The sequence below is a fragment of the Paramormyrops kingsleyae genome, chromosome 23 (assembly GCF_048594095.1).
Source record: "Paramormyrops kingsleyae isolate MSU_618 chromosome 23, PKINGS_0.4, whole genome shotgun sequence".
In the NCBI taxonomy this organism is placed as follows: domain Eukaryota; kingdom Metazoa; phylum Chordata; class Actinopteri; order Osteoglossiformes; family Mormyridae; genus Paramormyrops; species Paramormyrops kingsleyae.
In genome coordinates, this window is record NC_132819.1 from 19719259 (window position 1) to 19738912 (window position 19654).

General features: G+C 44.0%; 1 protein-coding gene and 1 long non-coding RNA gene across 3 annotated transcripts in view; one reads left to right on the top strand and one right to left on the bottom strand.

Moving 5' to 3' along the window:
- Positions 1-2849, top strand: part of LOC111852161 (uncharacterized) — a 17076-nt gene extending 14227 nt beyond the window's left edge. Inside the window, exon 3 of the long non-coding RNA XR_002840172.2 lies at positions 1656-2849. This is a non-coding gene — a long non-coding RNA (uncharacterized lncRNA). The remainder of the gene's footprint in view (positions 1-1655) is intronic.
- A 3430-nt stretch (positions 2850-6279) lies between these two features.
- On the bottom strand, positions 6280-19483 carry LOC111852426 (venom phosphodiesterase CdcPDE). Of its 2 annotated transcripts, XM_072705584.1 has the most exons (25): positions 19216-19483; positions 18538-18625; positions 18272-18403; positions 18044-18169; positions 17891-17951; positions 17713-17810; positions 16907-16986; positions 15885-16004; positions 15568-15677; positions 15420-15485; positions 15265-15337; positions 14714-14822; positions 13879-14001; positions 13542-13573; positions 12177-12313; positions 11774-11843; positions 11598-11685; positions 11248-11420; positions 10673-10718; positions 10104-10258; positions 9513-9648; positions 9327-9404; positions 7957-8089; positions 7700-7856; positions 6280-7593 (listed from the first exon to the last, which is right to left on the bottom strand). In XM_072705584.1, the coding sequence occupies exons 1-25, from the start codon at positions 19258-19260 to the stop codon at positions 7414-7416; spliced, it is 2616 nt and encodes an 871-aa protein (XP_072561685.1). In that variant the 5' UTR covers positions 19261-19483; the 3' UTR covers positions 6280-7413. The 2 variants fall into 2 exon arrangements, with proteins under 2 accessions (XP_072561685.1, XP_072561686.1); XM_072705585.1 differs by lacking the exon at positions 6280-7593 and having other exon boundaries at positions 7700-7780; positions 7902-8089; positions 19216-19482.
- Between the last annotated feature and the right edge of the window lie 171 nt (positions 19484-19654).

Consider the following 19654-nt stretch of genomic DNA (forward strand, 5'->3'; position numbering starts at 1 on the left):
GTAATTCTTGGAAAGATAAACCAAAATTGTTCTAGATCAGCATGTTCCAAGAAGGCAGTGCACCCATTTTTAAAATAAAAAAGGTAACACTTTACTTGTGGGGAAAGAAGTAATTAGGGTATGTTCCCTCTAGGGGAGCCAAAAAAACACAATGAAAAGCGTAACGCAATTGTACTGCGTTTTTTTTTTCTTTTCTCATGTGTCCAACTTGCAAGTGGAAAGGAGCATATTTCCTACTTTCCAACAGCCTGTTGTATCACCCTAAGTTGCCAAATTAGGGTTAGGAATCCAGACACCATTTAACAACTTATAACAGCTCGGTATAAACAGGCACGATACCCATCTGCTCTCCACGGGAGTAGCTCTGCTGCAGACGCCCACAGGAACGCTGCACCCATCATGAAGAGGATGGGGGAAAGCCTTCGGGAGCCTCATCCCCAGGAGAGACGAAACCATTGGAGAGCTAACAGGGTCAGGCATGTTGGGGATCAGGGCTGCTGTGGTGCTGAGGTCTCCTGCTGCATGGCGGCACTTGGGTCCCAGTTTGAGGCAGCCCATCCGGAACAGTGCGTGGGTGGAACATCTTGTCTCTCTGACCTTCTTTCTCTGCTGTCGGAGGGGCTTCATAAACTCTGCATTTCTATGGCACCACCCCCTGAGGTATGCAGACCGGGGAGTAGCCAGATCTCTGTAGGTGGGTCAGTCTGGTGGTTACCATGCTCAGGGAGTAGCTGTTGCTAAAGTGGATCCTCCCAATCGTGTCTGATGTCACTCCTTTCAACAAGCATATTATGAGACTCAGACTAAGGCTCTCCTTGGGTGCCTCTAACCGCGGTGAGTGATTCAGGGAGACATTTTACTCACAACTTCGCTCGGTGGTTGATGGGTGCCCACGAGGTGATACTCCTCAGGACATGGCTGACTTCAATGCGACTACTCACACTGACAGGGCTGCCTATGAGGATTGTGTCGGTCCCCATGGGTCTGGAGACCGGGGTGAGAGTGGCTCCATGTTCCTTGACTTTGCAAACGGTCAGGGGCTGTGGGTCACTGGATCCTGGTTCCTACGCCCTGGGCCGCATCACTGGACTTGGTACTCCAATGCTGGTGGTGCGCTGAAGGAGATCGATCACGTCCTTGTGGGCCGACGCCGGAGGTCTACAGAAGTGCCCAGTTTGCGAATTCTGACCACAGACTTCTTGTTGCTATTCTGAGGATTCAGTTTAGATCACAGGTGTCAGACTCCAGTCCTGGGGGGCCGGAGCGCTGCACAATTTTGGGTTTCCCCTCGTTTAACACACCTGATTCAACTTCTTGTGCTAATTACCACATAGCAGTTGAGCTGAATCATTTGTGGTGGAACAGGGAAAGAACTAAGCTACACAGGGCTCCGGCCCCCCAGGACTGCAGTTTCACACCCCTGGTTTAGATCCAGTAGTCCTACCACATGGTAGGAGAATGAAGCTGGACTTGGCCAGACTGCAAAATCAAGCTGTTTCTGATCAATCTGCATGCAGTTTGTGTGAGGAACTTGCAACCTTGTGTGCAATTGCTGACTCTAATGTGATGTGGGAGACCTTCTGTGATAAGACCCTGAAGGTTGTGGTTGTGTTGGTGTTGTCAGTGTTCCCAGAAGGTGGTGTTTTGTCTTGCAGGGCATCCTGGATATTATCGAGAGGACTCGCAGCGCAGAACTTGGTGGCAACTCCTACCAAGAACAAAGGACGGATGTGAGGGCTCTGATGGCAGATAAGGAGTTTGTTAGATGAATGTGTGAGCAGGTGACACATCATCTGGGGACTAGTGACCCACGTCCTGCTTACAGAGGAATCTAAGCATTACGCACATCTGAATCTGTTCCTCGGAGACTTGCAGTCAGAGTGGGTGGAACAGTGATGGAACAGTCCTTACAGATGACACTGCAGTTGTGACCCGCTGGGCTGGCTACATTGAGCAGTTGTTTAAAGTTGACCCTCCAGCTGCCTGTCTTACTGTATGGCTGTGAGACATGGACAATATCCAGTGAGCTGAAATGAAGACTGGACTCCTTCGGTACTGTGTCTCTACCGTGTGCTGGGCGCTGCAACCTAACCTGTTTTTGCGTTTTCATCTCACATTTGTCCATGTTCTTGTACGTGTTTATAGATTTTTAATGTTGCGTCGTATTAGCATGATTGTGCATGGTTGTCCCTAATGTTTGTGCGTAGCGCAGAGAAATATGTGCAACAGTGCATTTTCAAAATCCAGTGCAACGCAGCGTACTAGTGGAATCATCATAAATTGCTTTCTGTGAAATATATAATGTTCTAGCAAATCACAGAATGTGTGCGTTGATGCAAAGCGCAAGGCAATGCGCAGTGGGAACAAGCCCTTAGTAATAATTACTCAGTTACTAGTTAAGTACAAATTGTAAATAAATGTCGTAGCCACTTGAGATAAAAGATATGCATCATCATTCATTAAACAAACATGAGATCATTATTTCACTTGCATTAGGCCTATTCATTATTTGTTCCTTCAGTAGTTCCTTCAGTAGTTCACAAAAGATTAAAGAATTAACAGATATAATAACAAATATACTAATTGCTTGAGATAAAAGACGTCACGATTCATTAATGATGAAGGAACATGAGATTTGTATGTACCTAAGACTTAGTTGGTGTTTAGTTAATGCATTAAAGTAATAACATAATACTACCTTATTCGTGTCCAGTCAAGTAAAGTGTTACCAAAAAAATATATATTACTCAAAAGAAGGAAATCCTTCAGAGCTCACAATGTGGACTACGGTGATTAACAGTAAGATGTCAACAAATGCAGGGGTTTAACCTTAAGAATAAACAGTAAATTAATTATAATAACAAACCAGACACTTTTTTGTCCGTTTTTCACGCGGGTTTCCCCATCGTCCAGAGGAGGACATGGTGTAACACTGATTTTTGTTCTCGGTCTTATCCAGTACCAAGGTTGGTATCGCCCGATCTGATCCCGATATTCTGCGCTGGTGTTGTGCTCAAAACTGCCCCTTGCCACGGATTGTCTCCCTTGACGTAATCGATCCAGTTACCTGAGCTGTATGGACGGTGTTCTGACGAGTTGAGCTATCTATCGAGACGTACTATGAAGCCTTTTTGCACATGTGCAGTTCCACCATTTGGGGGTTAGGGTTAGGTTGTAGGGGTTTGGGTTGTGTTAGGGTAAGGGTTTTAGGGGTTTTTGGGTGGTTAGGGTTAGGATTAGGGCAAGAGTTAGGGTTAGGGATATCGATTAGCACTACGGTAGCCTAACTCGACAAAGTAGCTCAACTCAACAGAACAACGGGATTTACAGTGAATACTGAAAATTTGCCGAGCTTCGATTGATTTTGGTGTTTGGTTCGATGTCATATCATTTCCAGGTGTGACGGGGCCGAGTATGAAGCTAATTGCCGCATTATATAGGTGTGAAAGGAAGACAACAGGAAAAAAATCGAAGCAGAATTAATTCAGCGACGATTAAGCTTGCGGAGCTGGGGTACATGCTCACGAGCCAAAGTGAAACGCTCCACAGCAGGCATTTAAACACTTTAAATGGGTTAACATTTTTAAGTCGTCTGGGAATTCCGAGTACTTTATCATGGGGGAGCTATGACTGTGCTAAAATCCTTCTATCTTTCTATATGACATACAAGCCACTAAACATCCGGGAAGTTAATTAGAACGTCGCATATTTTTATTTTATTGCGTGATTTATGCCTTTCAGAGTAAGCAGGGGGTGTTCCACAAAATAAGATTTCTCCCAGCTTAAGGGTTTAGCCTTAGGTAAGCAACACTCCAGTTAGACATTCTTGACTTTCAGCTTCAGTTATCCAGCTAATTGAGAAATTTTGTTTTGTGGAACACCCCAGCACAATGATACACCACCCAAACATGTGCTTGAATCACGCATCCTGTAAAACCGAGTTAATTACATCTTAGGGATTTAATTCAGTATCAAACGTTTTATTATTATCCGCTAGAAACGAATTTCAACAAACATACAAAAACAGGAATAACGATTTAAAATAAATGCAAGCTTATGGGCTGGAGTTAAGACACGTGCATAACTGAATGAAACAACATCTCAATGCTACGCAGCGTTTTTATGTTTGTGAAAGTCCAAAGAGGGCTTTGTGTTTAATTTGCGCTCTATTAACTTCAACTATAAAGTTGAAACATACTGCGACGTGGCCCCCTAGCGGCAGGAACACTGATGCTCAGCTCCGGAAGTATTTTATTATTCAATAGGAGCCTACCAACATCTTCTGGAAACAATGCAAAATAACACCATTAAAAAAAACGTGTAATTTCATGCCATGCTTCCTGGTTACCGTGCACATGCACACACACTGATCGTCCGGTTTTGTTTCCAGTTGTCAAATGATGACCCATTCATGTTAGGTAATTTTCATGCTAAATTTTACTAAACAAATGTGGGAAGGCACAGGATGTGACAGGTGGTAATTTCACAACAGATCTCAGTCACGCAACATCATTTGTGTCGTAATTATCCTATTTATTTTCACGTGTTGTGTCCTATGCGTGAGCGGGGCAGGAAATCCAGGAGACGAAATCCAAAGGACAGGGTTTTATTTGGGTTAAACGGGGAGCAGCACAAGACAAACGTCAATGACAGACCTGGGGAAACAGAGTTGAATGCAGACTGAAATACACAAGACAAGGCGAAATAACAGGAAACTGGTGATCACAAGCGGGGTAGTACGCGTGGGTAATGAGGACAATTCCCTTGAGTAACAGGGGCTCTAAAAAATTTGGAAAGTAACTGGATTGGTCTGGACTGGGGGGCCAATATGATATGCCTTCATGAGGCCCCAAATCTTTAGCAACGTTCCTGTTTTGTAATAACGAACGCAGACACTACCTTATGATGCTCATGAAACATGAACGGCTTCAGCGGCTGTAATCATGTGGTGTTACCCCTTCTGGTATGCAACACGTCCATGGAATGAGAGTTAAGTTTTAAGTGTTAACCTCAAATATGACCGTTTTTTACTGTATGAACTTTTTTAAGAACCTACTTGAAGATTTCTTTATAGTACTGTATACCCACAACACACACAAATCCTCTCTGTTTAATAAATTACAGTTTGTAGGCCTACTATTTTTGTAATTACTATAATAGTAGTATGAGCTGTTTTAGATGTTTTAGCGTATTTGGAAGGGTTTCTTAAGTGCTTTATATGCATATAAAGGTAAAATATATACTATATACCAAGATAAATATTTACCAATTGAAGTTTTTTTTTCTTAATTTTCACAAATCATTTGATATCATGAAACACCCATATGTTTTCAGAGCTTTACACATCTTTGGCTTTGGGCAAAATTTTATTAATGTCACCCAGGCGCTAAATAATCGGAATAATGCCTAAATCAAGCTGCAACATGGTACAACACAGAGATTCAATATAGAAAGAGGTATTTGGCAATGGTGCCCTCATTTCACCATTTGTTTTCCTTTTGCCAATGCAGCTTAACCTCACAATTGTACTAACACAGAAGGAATATGCATTGCAGATCTGCCCTTTTTTAATTAGTCGGCTTGCGCATGACAACACTATTTCTGAGAAATAAGGAGTAAATTCCCATAGCTGTAAATACCGTTAGTTTTTTTTTAAATCTCTTAATATTTTGAAATGCAGACCTTTTCCTGTAAAATCTTCAACAGGAGGAAGCGCGATTTGGAAAGATCATGAAAGGACGTCAGCAAATTTTGATCCTCGTGTACTTAATACTTAAAATAAAACTCGTGGTTCCAGCAGAACTTGTCAATTTCTGGCAGGATTACTACTCTCAAAAACTGAAGCTCTGTCCCACGTAATCTACCCTGCAATGATGTTAGGTGTCCCACCTGATGTTTGGAGTAGATTAGACAGATTAATTGTAAATATTGTTTGGAAATCTAGATTTTATTTAATTTAAAAAGTATCATGCTGTCTGATCAAGCCTCAGGCAGATTCGGTCCTATTGATTTCCCTTAGCTCAACAATTCAAGATCAAGTGTATTAAATTGTTTTTATAGAATCCCCTTTCTACATGGAATTGTATTCCTAACTACCTGTTGAATTCTGTTGGGGGGGTTCATATAATTTTCTTCTTCATTGTAATTATAATACATCCAAGCTTCCTTTGGCTTTAGCAAACTTTCATAAGCAAATTTTATCCTGTGGGTCTCTTAAGTACAATCACGATATCTCACCATATATGTATTTCATATGGAATAATAAGGGTGTTAGATGCAAACCTTTGCAAAACTTTATTCTACTGTTCTTGGTTTGAAAAAAGCATCCTATTAGTATCACAACTTTTTGAAAATGGTGAACTTTTCTTTTATAAAATTTTTATGGATAAATGTTCTTTTCCTGTCCCATCAAAAGAATATGCAATCAGTTTTTCATGCTATTCCAGATGCTTCCAGGATGCTGCTCCAGTGCAGCACTAAGGGCCCATCTTGCTCCCCACCTGTTTTGGATACTTCTAATGTAATTATAGTAAATCTTTTATCAGCAGCAACTTTACCGATAAAAAATAAGAGCCGTTCCCCTTAAGCCATATATATCTGTACCATCCCAGTATGTCTTCCCATTGCTCCCAATAGGTCTGTTTTACTGAAACTGTTGACCACATTTTTTGGGAATGTAATTACTCAGAAGTTTTTTGGATTGATTTTTCAAATTATGTCGGGAAAAGAATCTCCCCAGACGCTTCATTAACCATAAAGTGTGTTTACTTTAGGATTCCTAAAAACCCTATTAAGTTCTTTTTTTGGGGGGGGATTTTGTGGTTAATTTTTAGCCAGAATCTATATTCAGAAATGTAAGTTGCTTAAAAAGGCCTCTATGTTTTTACTTTTTATTTAAAAAGTTGAAATGTATTTATCTTAAACATTGTTCAAGGCCTTTAGCAATTAATTTGTAATTAATGTGCTGCTTTTAACTTTGAGCAATACACTGTCTGTAACCCTTCCTCTGCCTGCTCATGTCTGCTTGTGGTTGTATTTTTGTATATATGTGTTTGATTGATAAAAATAAAAAACACATACAACAGACCGACAGGACTCACCCCGTATGGCCCAGTTTGGGTTTGATTAATTTACAAGCAAATTAGCAAATTACACTGGCTTGGAAAATGTTTGGTGTCTAAATATGTGCTGCAGCTTCAAATGTGACTGATGGTATAACAGCCCAGAGGAAGATACTCATTTCTCTGTAGAAAATACACAAGCGGAACCCAATTCCAGTCACATCTCGAGGGTAGGAACAGCCGAGGGAACGGCTGATGTCAGCTTTATCTCTATCATGGTATACGAGCATCGCGGTATAAAGTTTAAAAACTGGGAACAGTACTGCCGTTTTTCTAACAATGAAATAAGAATTCACGCCGATGTGATTCTTGAGATGGCAGCTGTGGGTCGAGTCTTGAGCCGGAGCAGTTCTGTGACTGGTCTGCCGCTTCCCTGGTAGAAATCCAGTCCTGTGATCAACTCGACATCCCTCACCCGAGATTTGTGAAACCAAAGTAAGTCCTCGACCCACTGGGCCTCTGGCTGGCCACCCTGCAGTGTGGCAAAGGCAGAAGACATGGGGTCAGTCAGATTTCCGTTACTAACCACATGCTTCCATTACTAACCACATGCATGCTTTGCGGCGTGGGGAGCTGACCATGCAGGCCTCCGCATGCTCCGCCCGGTGGGGTATCAGAAAGGCCACGGCCTGCATTTCCTCATGGCAGCCGTCCACCGGCTGTGAAACGTTTTCACAGCTGGTTAAAACCATAAAGTAATGTGTGGGTACGGGTATGGAGCTGTTAGGGACGAATCTGAAGGGGAAGCAGAGACATGTCACAGCCGGCTCGAGGTCTCACCTTACTGATAAACACATACGTCTGTGTGTGCTTGTGTGTTCACAGGAGAGCGTACTCTTTGATCTGATGCGGGATGTCATACAGTCCATCGTAGTTATAGTCGAAGGCGGGACCCAGCTGCACGTTGATGCCATTGTACTGCTGGGCGTACTTCTTTAGAAGGACGTCTTGAAGGTAAACCCATATCTCTTCATGAGAAAAGCAACGGCCCCAGAAGAAAGTGACAGGGATAAGTGTGGGCTCTCACGCACCAGAGGCCATTGTGAAGCAGCGTTGTTATAGTTTTGAGTTTTTAACACTAGAAAGAGTGACTGGGTCAATTGACGTAATGTCATGCAAATGAATTAGATAACCAAGTCATAATAACAATAACATAATAGTCATAACACCATCACCGACAGGGCAACTTGAGAGAAGAGTCAGCTGTCAAGTCACGGTCGCTTGTAAACGCAACAAAACTGTCACTACCTGTGACACGTGCAAGCGTCCTGTTTGCGGCAAATGCTTGGCCAAAATATGCATGAGCTGTCAAACGAAAGCTAACTGAAGCTAACTTTTTCAGATTTTTGTAGCAAGAACTTCAATGAGAAATAGCAGTGATTTTGTTTGATTTGGGTCAATTGACCCAGTCAGTCTTTCTAGTGTTAAATGTAGCTTTTGTTTTTGATATTATTTTCAATTTTCATTTGAAATCCATTTTAGTTTTAGTTAGCTTTCAGTGTGGTTTATTAGTTATTTGTTTTTGTTTGAAAGATATATTTCTGCTTAATTTTCTTGTTTTTTATTTTCAGTTTAAGGCTTAGAAGGTTTATTTCTAGGGATAAACTGTCTTTATCTTTAGAGGATTCTACATGAATACACAGTACACATTATGTATTAATGTGCTTAAAGTGGGCAAAACATGTTCCAGGTGTGTTACAACACATTGTGTAGTAACCTGACAATATGTAACAAATTTTCACTTCATTATGTAATGTATACTTGCATTTTGTAATATTCCATCGCATTTTGTAATAGACAGCTTGAAAGCAATATGTAATACATTTCTGTGCATTTTGTAATAAATTATTACATGTTGCAGCAGTTATTACAAAATGCTGGAGTTGCACGTTTTAATTATGAAAGTGTAGTACTGTGCATTATGTAATAAACAATCAAGATGGATTCTTCATTGACACTGTCAAGTTATTACATAATGCATTGTAATAAGGTTTTTTTCATGGTAATTTAAGATAAATCATTACTTTTTAGCTAAATGATATTTAAATGGTAATGGAAAATATTTGTTGTTTGCTTTTATTTTATTACAGTTGGTTTTGGAAGAAGTACATATGATGGAGTTAGTGACTGATAGGGAAAACAAATGAGGCACGGATGACTGGTAGGTGATGTTACACCAGATGACATCAGATGGCGTGACCTTACTCTTGAAGCCTGGATACATGGGAACAACATTGGACATGAGCAGGCCGTCATACTGGCCCTCTGCCACGCTGTTAAGGTCTGCAGGCAAAAAAAAAGCACAGGAAACAGGTCAAGCGTCATTTGCAGCTGTCTGCAGGAACCTGCCATACCGGTGTGGTTTTGGGACCCTTGTGAGGCGTCTTGTACTGGGTGGGTAGAGGAAGGCCAGAGTGACGTTTCTTGCCGCGGCGTACTGGTCACAGCTGGGGCTGCCGTCAGGCGCAATCCTCACGTCAGCTCTTAAGCAGTTCTCGATGACCTCAGGAAGGGGGTCCAGATCTGCCTGTAGACCGGATTCAGTGGTAATTCATGTGGTGATAAGATCCAAATAAATAAATTTAAGGCAAATGACATGCAAAATGCAGTTCATTCTACAATAACGTTTCTAACATAATATGACCTCAGATAACAACAACAATGAATGAAACTCCGTTAAGGTAAATTTTATGTCGTTTCCATATAACAGGGTGCTGCTTGCTTGCTTGATCGATATTTTCATTTAACCTGTCATGTCCGTCATGTTGCGTATTCAAAGTTTCCTGATGTAATCAATTACATATTTGACATACATATATGAGGGAGCCGGGTCAGACAGTCACTGGAGCAGCTGATGATTAATGGCCTCGCCCAGGGGCCCGAGGGTGACATCACTCTGCTACAGATCGCTCCGCCTTACCAGACGTGTTCTCATACATAAAGTAAGGAAGAGTGCAGTTTGCAGTGAAATAGGCTTCTTACAGGTTTAGACAGAGTGAATGAGGTCCAGAGGGGCATGAAGAGAGCCTGGCTGTACGCGCTGACAAAGTCCAGCTGGTGCAGGAGGCAGTACTGGAATAGAGGCTGCAGGAGGCGGGGCCTCCCAAACACCATGTGCCGCTTCTCACTGTCAGACGCTGAGAAGAAGCATTTATACACACTATTGATGCAACCCACCATGAGCCCTTATTGCCACAGTCCCTTAACTTTGTGAGCCGCTATTGCTATGGCCCCTTACCGCCATGACCCCTTAGCACCACGACCCCTTAGCACCATGACCCCTTACCGCCATGACCCCTTAGCACCACGACCCCTTAGCACCATGACCCCTTACCGCCATGACCCCTTACCGCCATGACCCCTTAGTACCACGACCCCTTACCGCCATGACCCCTTTGCACCACGACCCCTTACCGCCATGACCCCTTACCGCCATGACCCCTTAGCACCACGACCCCTTACCGCCATGACCCCTTAGCACCACGACCCCTTACCGCCATGACCCCTTAGTGCTAAAACCCCTTAGCGCAGACCAGCGTTCAGGTCTTTACCTTCAGAGCTGGTCAGATTCAGGCGTCTGTTCAGCAAGGTATGGTTCTGCAGAGAAACAGATACATATGTGATGGCTTTCATGTTTACTCAAGTTATAACAATGACCAGTATGTATAAGTACAGGATGAATGACATTTTACAGTATGAACCCATCTTTAAATATCTCGCTTTATTACTTTCAGACTGAAGTCATGCTCTGGATTTAACACTGAGGTTGTGTCACCAGCTCTGTCCATCTCTGATACATCTGTCCAGATGTAAAGGTCGTCATATCGACCAACGTTACCATAAAGAAGGTCTGGGGCAAGTTTTTTTTTATTTTTATATTTAGTGTAGTAACTGTTAGTGGCCAGCAGGGCACCCCCGAACATAGGAGGTTCTTGAGTAACAGGTGATAACAAGAAGGACTACCATAGCACCTGATGAACCCTAAAGGACCTTCTGGGGCAATGATGGCTGTGGAGCGTAGGAGAGGAAATATAGAACTAATTTACCGCAGGCCAAGGATGTCACGGTTCTGCGTTTATCTGGAACAACATGGGCAGGTGGAGGTGGAAGAGTGGCAGGGACTGACCTGGCTAGGGCAGTTACAGCCCAGGTCATCAGTGGGGGTGAGAGAAAGGAGGGGGCAGGTTCCCGGGGGGGTCTGCTCAGCGGGGAACTGGGGCACATGCCAGGGACCCCTCAGCAGGTGGTTCAAGCTGCCATGGGTGCCGTTGTTCTGAGCGGGTGATATCTCCAGAATGTCTGTTTTCCAGGAAAAAAAAAAAACAGAAAACTCTGGGAAACTAGTGTCCTTTGTGTCAAATTCTGCTCTGCATGCTCTAACACGTCGGGCAGACATAGCTATTTTTAGAAGTTTCCAAAGACAAGCATGTGATTTGCACACTCAAGATAAAAAGTCCACTCGCTGTGTCCACTTACCGCACATGAGATTGTACAGTTCGACATTGGAGAAAGGCTCAACTAGAGTCTTGTAGTGAAACTTGGGTCCGTAGCTCAGGAACATGGCCTTAGGAAACAGAGGCCAGAGGCTCAGTCTCTTCTGCGGTGATGCCGCAGCTCTGCCTGGCTCTGTGGCACGCAGCCGGCCGGTCTACCTGCATGCTGTACTCGTCATTGTCATATCCGTGAGCCCCGCCATCACAGAAGGTGTAGGTGTCTTTGTTTCTGAAACCGTGTCAAATGACCATGAGAACATTTACCTTTCTTTAACAGAGCTGAGTGTTCACTCACTGACCTCTTCAAATCATACTTCATCTATTTACATTGTAAATTGTTCATTTAATTTATTTAAGAGACACTTTAATCCAAACATGCATCATTTTGAAAAAGCAGAGTGAGCCAGTAACTGGAGACCTTGCCCAGGCAGACAAATATTGCAGAATTGAACGGAAGAGCCATCAATCCTGTATTGCAACCTTTCACACACTTTCACTGTTTTTGCCCTGTGGGTGACTAATAGAGATAAGAGTGAGTGAGTGAGTTGGTATCCATCGTTACCTCGCGAACAGCCACTTGGGCTCAACAAGGATGATAGCGTCCTCGATGCGTCGGCTGGAGGCGTAGTGGAATCGCTTGGGCAGGTGAGCTTTCTGGAAGGGTCTTACCTTTGGACTTGGTTTCCGGCATTGGAAATCCTGGCCATGGGGACAGAGATGATGACTCAGATCCTGCACCAGGGTAATGTCACTGCGGGGATCTGTTAAGCTCATATTCTGCTGCTTAAAATCTCATTAGTCTCTATAAATCCTCTGAACTAAACAGGCAGGCAGAATACATCATTTGTATTTTAACAGTGTACACCAATCAGCCATAACATTAAAACCACCTGCCTAATATTGTGTAGGTCCCCCTCTTGCTGCCAAAACAGCTCTGACCCATCGAGACATGGACTCCACAAGACCTCCGAAGATGTCCTGTGGTATCAGAAAATTCTGTAAGTCCTGTAAGTTGCAAGGTGGGGCCTCCATGGATCGGACTTGTTTATTCAGCACATCCCACTGATGATCAATCTGACTGAGATCTGGAGTATTTGGAGGCAACACCTTGAACTCTTTTTCACATTCCTCAAACCATTCCTGAACAATGTTTACTGTGGTGCAGGTTTCGCAGCAGAACATTGCCCAGAGCATCACACTGCCTCCGCCGGCTTGCCTTCTTCCCATAGTGCGTCCTGGTGCCATCTCTTCCCCAAGTAAACTTGTCAGACCGGGCCACATTCTTCCATTGCTCCATAGACCAGTTCTGACACTAGCATAAGCATTGTTTGGCAGTGTGGAGTCAGCACTTTGAACGGTCTGCAGCTATGCAGCCTCATATGCCGCAAGCTGTGATGCATTGTGTGCTGCGATGCTATTCTATTATAAGCAACATTCACTTTTTCAGAAATTTATGCTACAGTAGCTCTCCTGTGGGATTGAACCAGACAGGCTAGCCTTCCCTCCCCACGCACATCAGTGAGCCTCAGGTGCCCATGACTCCATCGCCAGTTCAGTGGTTGGCCTTCTTTGGACTACTTTTGGTAGGGACTGACCACTGCATTCTGGGAACACTCCACAAAACCTGCTGTTTTGGAGATGTTCTGACCCAGACATCAAGCCATCATAATTTGGCCCTTGTCACAGTTGCTCAGATCCATTAATTTTTCCTGCTTCCAAATCATCAACTTCACAAACTCACAAACTCACTGTCCACTGTCCTAATGTCCACTGTCCACTGGCCTTGACAGGTACCACTGTAATGGGGTTATTAATGTTATTCACTTCATCTGTCAGTGGTTTTAATGTCATGTGTGATCAGTGTATAGTCTGTCAAAAACACACTTCCATGTTTTAATGAACTACATGTGATTGTTCCATCACTTACTGTAAGGTTGGCCACAAGTCGCGCAGAATCCACTGAGTGCAAAAGGAGGGAAGGACAGAAAAAGCAGTTTATTTACCTTGGCAGTGCAGCTCATAGATGAACCATTCTTAAAAAAGACTGTTGACGAAGAAAAGGAGACTGGTGGGTGGTACCACAGTGCCCTATCAGCTACTGTGTTTCTCACTGGATTAAGTGGTGATTGACAGCACACAGCAATGACTCTGCAGGCTTCAGCTAAGCTTCATGTAGTAGGTGCTTCACTGTCTGGGGTCTCAGGTCCAAACCTAAACACCGAGCCGTTTTATTGATCCAAACCAGGGTATAGAGGATTACTCACAGCTCTGTCCTTTGATTTTCGACCGGATTCTACCAAAAGCTCCTTGATACACAAAGAGGTCATTTACGTTTCCCAGCATGTTCTCCAGAAACTCCATTTGGGTGCAGCTGGTATCCTCCATGCCTGTAATCAGAGTCAGGTTATTGGGGTACATTTGGGTCTGCTTTTGCTTTGATAAAACCATCTAACACCCCAACTCAACCCATAATCCTCCATGAGTTATTGATCTCAACTTACAGACTACAGACTCACATACATGTGGCTATCAACTCAGAGTAGGGTTGTTGTTTCTGGTACCCTCCCCCAGATGTTCTAAACCTAATTAAATAGCTAGTGATTAGAGTCAGTAGCTAGCTAGCTGGTTAGCAGAACATGCTGTTTCAGCACCTCCTCGATAAGAAACGTGTTAATTTAATGTTTAGCATGTTGGCTGTTTGTGGCTATCAGGGGGCCCCTTGAAATGCTCAGTATGAGTGTCAATAAACACCATTGCTGTAAATTCTTATGATTATTATTCTTAACACTGTGCTATTTCGTCAGCAACTAAATCCACACAAGTAGACAGGGCACGTTGTCTGGCTGCCGAAGCAAAAGACTTCAGGTTAACTAACTTCTTTAGTCATCAAACTGTAAGATGCCTTCACGCGTCATTAATAACCTCCCTCTGAGGTGAGCTGAGGTGCCTCCCTCAGATGCTATAAATTATTTCCAAATTAGCTCCGTTCCTTCCCTGAGAAATGCACTCCCACCTTCTTGTCCCTTGAGTGACCCGGTGACACACTTTCCGTTCCTCCCTACTTCTGCACAATAATGCTACACAAAAACAACTCCTCACCGTGATCGGCTACGATGATGATGTTGACACATCGGTGTAGGTTCATCTGCTTGAGTCCATTCATCAGTTGGCCTATGATCCTGTCCATGTTCTGGATGGCCTCTATGACCTACACACAGCATGGCAGGGGTTCAGACCCCCCACCTGGCCCTAGAAGTGTTAGGTTACAGTGCTACTCGCTGAGCAGCAAAACCAGCCATTCACAAATAATCACCTCATTCCATCAGAGAGTGCAGTGCCGGTCAAATCACTAGGTGACATTAGCAGCCACATGGGGCCATTTTCTGGGCCCCCCCCCCGGCATGTTTACCAGGGAGTGGGAGGGGCTTGTCTTGGGTGCCACGTAGTCTTTGACCAGCATTGATTGCGTTCCACCATAATGTGATACAATTTTTTAGCCATATCTCTCAGGCTTGATCAACAGGACCAGAGGTGGATTCCAATCCCACGCATGTCACCATGTTCACATCCCCAGTGCGATTCTGAGTTAAGCAGCATTTTCCGTTCTTGCCGTTCTGGTATGGAATCGACCCCCCCGTCTGTATCCTTACCCCACCGCTGACCGGCCCGAATTTGTGTCCCGATTTATCTGGCTCCTCCAGGTATAAGGTATAGAAGTCTGGCCTATGAAAACAGCACAATTTTACAGATCAGCCTGCGGCCGGAGCTTGTGTGTTAAGCCTGTATGACCGGGCAGCGAAATCACCTCGTATTGTCGGGCAGTCTGAGCCACTGCAGTACCTTAAAGATCCTCTGCTCAAACGGCACGTTCCTACAGAAGCAGACAGGAAACTTAGAGCAGAAAATTTAAAGCATGAACATTTAGCATGTCTAAGCAGAAATTGCACGGTTACCCGTCGTAGACTTCATAAATATTTGGAAAACTCCCATTGATTTTGACGTCGGAGCCAGGCCAGAAGAACGTGCCGGCTTTCAGCCCCTGGTTCATGACTGTGTGCCAGATCTATGAGAAGTAAAAAGCAGGAGAACGAAGAGGCTGATCTGTTTAAACGGGTTAACAGTGAACATGGATTTCTCCGGCGTGTTTCTGCAGCACGTGTTCATGTGATTCTATGCCATGCAGAAAAAGCAACTGATGTGTGAAGGAGTGACATGTTCATCAGAGCTGGCGTCCCGCGGACGGCACGCGGCGCGACACTCCCTCGCTTACGGGCTGGCCCAGGTACCACCTGGGATTTTCCTTCTCCGTGCCTGAGAGGTCGAAGGAAGCGTCGAAGACAGGATCGTACATGCTGTTTTCGACCAGACCATGAGATTCCGGGTAGAGGCCCTGAAAGAAATGATTCCGAAATTCATCATAAATCTGAGACTCAGGACGGAACAACAAAGTGAGGGAGGGAAATTCCTGGAAGGCCATCACAGTGTATACACACACACACACACACACACACAGGTTTCTAATTATATCTTTGTGAGAAATCTCCATTTATTTCTATGAGGGAAAACTCTGATCCCAATCATGACAACCTTAACCCCTATCCAGCCCTAACCTTAACCATAAGGAACCAAACAAAATACTTTAGTAAAAAAATGTAGCTTTTTGATTGCAGTCACTGATTTTTATAACATTGAATTTCCCCTTGTGGAGAAGGCAGCGTTTGGTTCGGTGGGCTAAGCATCTGTGCCTGGCCTCGGCAGAACAGCCACGTTTGTGGGCCCTTGAGCAAGGCCCTTAGCCCCCAGCTCCATGGGTGACACTGTAGGGGCCCGCCCATCACTGCCAAGCTCGCTCTGGTCTATATATATATATATATATATATGTTTGTGTGTCATGGAGAGCAAGACAGGTTAGGCAAAAAGAGAATTTCCCCACAGGGATCATTATTATTACTATAATCTGCGCTTGTATGAAGATAGAATGCCAGTGAAGTTTACTCTGCTGACAGTCACTGCCCACAGTCTGGGAATGGTTTTAATTTTTTTTTTTTAAATTTAGCAGACTTGTTTCTCCAAAGCTGGAAAGCAGGATCACACATGTAGCAATGGGGGGGTTAAGGGCCTTGCTCAAAGCAAAACCATTCTGCTGATGCTGGGATTTGAACTGGCAAACCATCCAATCACAGGTACAGCATTCTAACCCGCTGAGCCACGTTCGGTGGGGATCCTGTGTGTTGCCGCAGCGGATGAGTGATGGTGTCTATAGGGACGGTGTAAGGACAGGCACTGACTCACCGTGACGATGGAGTAGTGATTGGGGAAGGTCGTGCTGGGAAAGGCCGCTTGCATGTAGGGGCTGTGGGTTCCACATGTTCCTGTTTGAGGAGATTATCAGCATCTTCACAGCATCCTCCCAGTTACACCCATATTCTACCCTCTGGTTATGCATTTCAGATTTAGACTGTAAATATTTGTAAGTTCATATTATCCAACCGCGGTGTTTCCCACTCAAACCACACATTTGTGTTAAGGCTCCTGCTTCCCAGAAACAGTCACTTCTGTTTCCATCAATAAGTTATGTTAAAACTTTTTTTTTTTACTCTGCCTTATGAAACAAGCCTAAGCAATCTTTGAAGTTTTAATGATTATCTAGTATACGTTAAAAAAATCATTCTAAAGTTTACGACCACTGCTTTTGCGTGTGCTCGTGCGTGCTCTTGGACTCACTCATAGACAGTGAGGCGTAGGCATGTTTATGAGAAATTTAACAACAATAATCGAGGAGGAGGAAAGCAAAGCGAAAGGTCTGGTCACGAAAGGACATTTGTTTTCCATTGTATGGAAATATTTTGGATTCCATAGAGACAGTACTGAGCAAACTCCTTTTTTGTTTTATAAATTTAATTATGTTTCATAAGTTTTTAAACATGTTTTTTCCCCAAAACTACTTTAGCACTATTTCCATTTTAATACACACAAAAAACAAGAATATTGGATTGTTATTGACGATACCAACGTGGCCCAACAACTAACATGTTCGTCATAGTATCCCTTCACATACTCCGACTGTGTGTCTGTAGTTCCTCTGCAGAGTTACTCACTTAGTTTGTCTATCACTGGGAGTATCGTGCTCCACGTTTTCAGATACTCAGCTCTGAATCCATCCAGTGAAATGAGGAGCAGCGGCTGCCGGGAAAAGCTAAATAAAAGGGTGTCCGTTCAGACCAGAGCCACTGCAAAAACTGCACTGTGACATGTATTCCATCCGCAGACAAGTACCTGGCTGGACATTGAGGTGCCACTATATCCTCACAGGCATCCTCCTTCCACTCTGTTCCACCTGAGCCAGCACACAACAAGACTTTAATGCAGGGGGCCACAGGCTGGGGCCCAGATACAATCCATCCCAGACATCATGCGCACATCATCTACCTTTGCAGACACTCTCGAAGTTGGTGCAACAATCTCCTTGTTCCATGCAGTCAACCGAACAGTGACATTTACTCACAGAAAGCCTCTTCTCACTGCAGCGTAAACTGGTGCATTCCCACTGCTGACCTATAGGGGGCCACACAAGTTCTGCTGAGCACTGAAGAATCACTCAGAAAGGGCGTCAAATACTGTTTCATTCCCACGCTTATTCTGAAGATGGCAGCTTACTAGGTGCGACACAGAGGTCAATGTAGTCATGGCAGCAGGCCCCGCTAGTCCCACATTGGGCGTCACAGCGGCATCCGGGGGTCTCGGTGTCGTTGGGCTCATAGCAGCGGTTCCTGCAGGAGACGTAGACATCTGACGAACAGAGATGGGTTTTCAGGGGCTGCTCAAGATGTCTTGCCCTATTAAACATTCTGGATTCTTGAATTTCAAAAAGCAGAAAGCATGCACAGCAGATTGCTGGGAAATACGTCCGCAGACAGACCTACCTTTCCTGCGACAGTCCTCCAGCTGCAGTCCAAGCCCTAGACCAAGCCCTAGGATGATGGTGACGATGGAGACAGCCAGCAGACTAATCTACTGAGCAGTGAACACCTCAGTCCACCCCTCATACAACCCACCGTCACTCGGTACATGGGTACAGACATACAGGACATACAACATGGGTACAGTGTTTGAATGGTGTGACTACAATTCCAGTCTGTTAATGTGGAGAAAGGTCAACTCTACAATATTGTACTACACTAAAACACTCAACCACACTGGGTAGAAGCACCAGACAACAACTAAATCTAACATCATTACCTTTTCTGGAACCTTGACTTACCTAAATATTCATTCCCCTCCCCCCATTAATCTAACAAACTAACATATCATCTTAAGGTGATGACACACAGGACAACATTCTGAGTAATGTTGCCGGGCAACTGCTAACTAGGTGAGAGATGTGGATGATTATGAGAAGTTGCCCACTGCCGATCAAAGATTTTTAAGTAGAAATTTGTTGCCCAATATCAATGAGAAAGTGCCCGAGTAACATCGGTCTGCAACATTGCCCAGCAACATTGCTCAAAAAAGTTGCCCTGTGTATCATCACACTTACTTTTGAGCTGTAATGTAAACCCCATACTCACTGAGTACTGAAATAGAAGTAAACCAATACTCACAATTATGAATTTCTTTCTTTCTAATAATACGTTAGGGATGGCCATCTTGAGTGCAGTACTCTGACAAAGGGCACCAGACACAGGGGCTCCTGGAGTAACAAGGTGAGGAGCCACAAATTCAGAGGATGGAAATCACAGGTGTCCCCTTTGTGCCTGGAAGTCTGCACAAGTTCATTCTCATTTAGAGGGGAATCACAGTGTTGACACCCTTCGAATGACATCCAATCCTGACTGGCTAATAATTAACCAATCCACTTAAAATTCTAGAAAGAGGATTGCATTCCCTAAGTATGACACGGACACGGCATTGCAGGAACCCGAGACTGATAGTTTTCAAGGGAACCGGCTTTTCTGCGTGTTCACACCTTGACCTTTCGGTCGAAAAAGATTGGCTCTCCTATGGGGATTTATTGCTGTGCCAGAAGATAAGCAGGGGACT